This window comes from Arachis ipaensis, chromosome B09, assembly GCF_000816755.2.
Source record: "Arachis ipaensis cultivar K30076 chromosome B09, Araip1.1, whole genome shotgun sequence".
NCBI lineage: Eukaryota > Viridiplantae > Streptophyta > Magnoliopsida > Fabales > Fabaceae > Arachis > Arachis ipaensis.
This window is the reverse complement of record NC_029793.2, coordinates 140,521,036-140,521,927: the sequence shown is the minus strand read 5'-3', so window position 1 is coordinate 140,521,927 and position 892 is coordinate 140,521,036. Positions and strand designations below refer to the sequence as shown.

Below are 892 nucleotides of genomic sequence, written 5' to 3'. Positions count from 1 at the left end.
TTTGAACAATTTCGAACAGCGTATTAAAATTTGAAATGAGAAGTTTGAAACAAGGGGAAGCAATCAGTGTAGCAAATTGTCATTCATATAAACAACCAATGGGGAGCAATCTAAACATAAAGTAGCACGGGTCTTACTAAACCGGTTAAACCGGCAAATTGTTTGCTCACTGGGTGTGTCTCGGCTTCTAGGAATAGAATCTTCTTAGGTTTCTCGCGTTCCAGGTTCTGGAAACTTCCCTGCCGTCTAGTCATTCCAACTTATAGGCACCGTTGCCGAGCACCTCCTTCACCCTGTATGGACCTTCCCAATTTGTCGCCAACTTTTCTTCCCCTGGTGTCGGGAGTCCGACGTCGTTGCGTCGTAAGACTAGGTTGCTGGGCTCAAAATCTCTTTTGAGTACCTTGGCGTTGTAACGTAGGGCCATCCTTTGTTTCATCGCCGTCTCTGACAAGTGGGTCATCTCTCTAGTTTCATCCACTAAGTCCTTTTCTACGGCTTCTTCGGCTCCTCCCAAAAGTAGTCGTGGGCTCGGTTCCCCAATTTCCACATGAATTATCGCGTCCACCCCATAGGTGAGCCGGAAGGGCGTCTTCCTGGTAGATGACTGTTGAGTTGTGTGATAGAACCAGAGGACCGAGGCTAACTCGTCTGCCCATGCTCCCATCTTCTGGTCAAGTCACTTTTTGAGGCCTTGTAGGATGACCTTGTTCGCTGCTTCGACTTGGCCGTTAGTTTAAGGGTGCTCAAAAGACGAGAACTTCTGCTTTATGCCCAAGCCGGCGAGAAATTCTCCGAACTTCTTATCGGCAAACTGTGTCCCATTTTCCGAGATGACTACCTCTAGGATTCCAAATCTGGCTATTATTTGTCTCCACATGAACTTCCGACA

General features: G+C 47.4%; 1 protein-coding gene across 1 annotated transcript; it reads right to left on the bottom strand.

Moving 5' to 3' along the window:
- On the bottom strand, nt 251-667 carry LOC107616257. The gene has a single exon (XM_016318237.1). It carries the CDS (start codon nt 665-667, stop codon nt 251-253), a length of 417 nt encoding a protein of 138 aa, XP_016173723.1.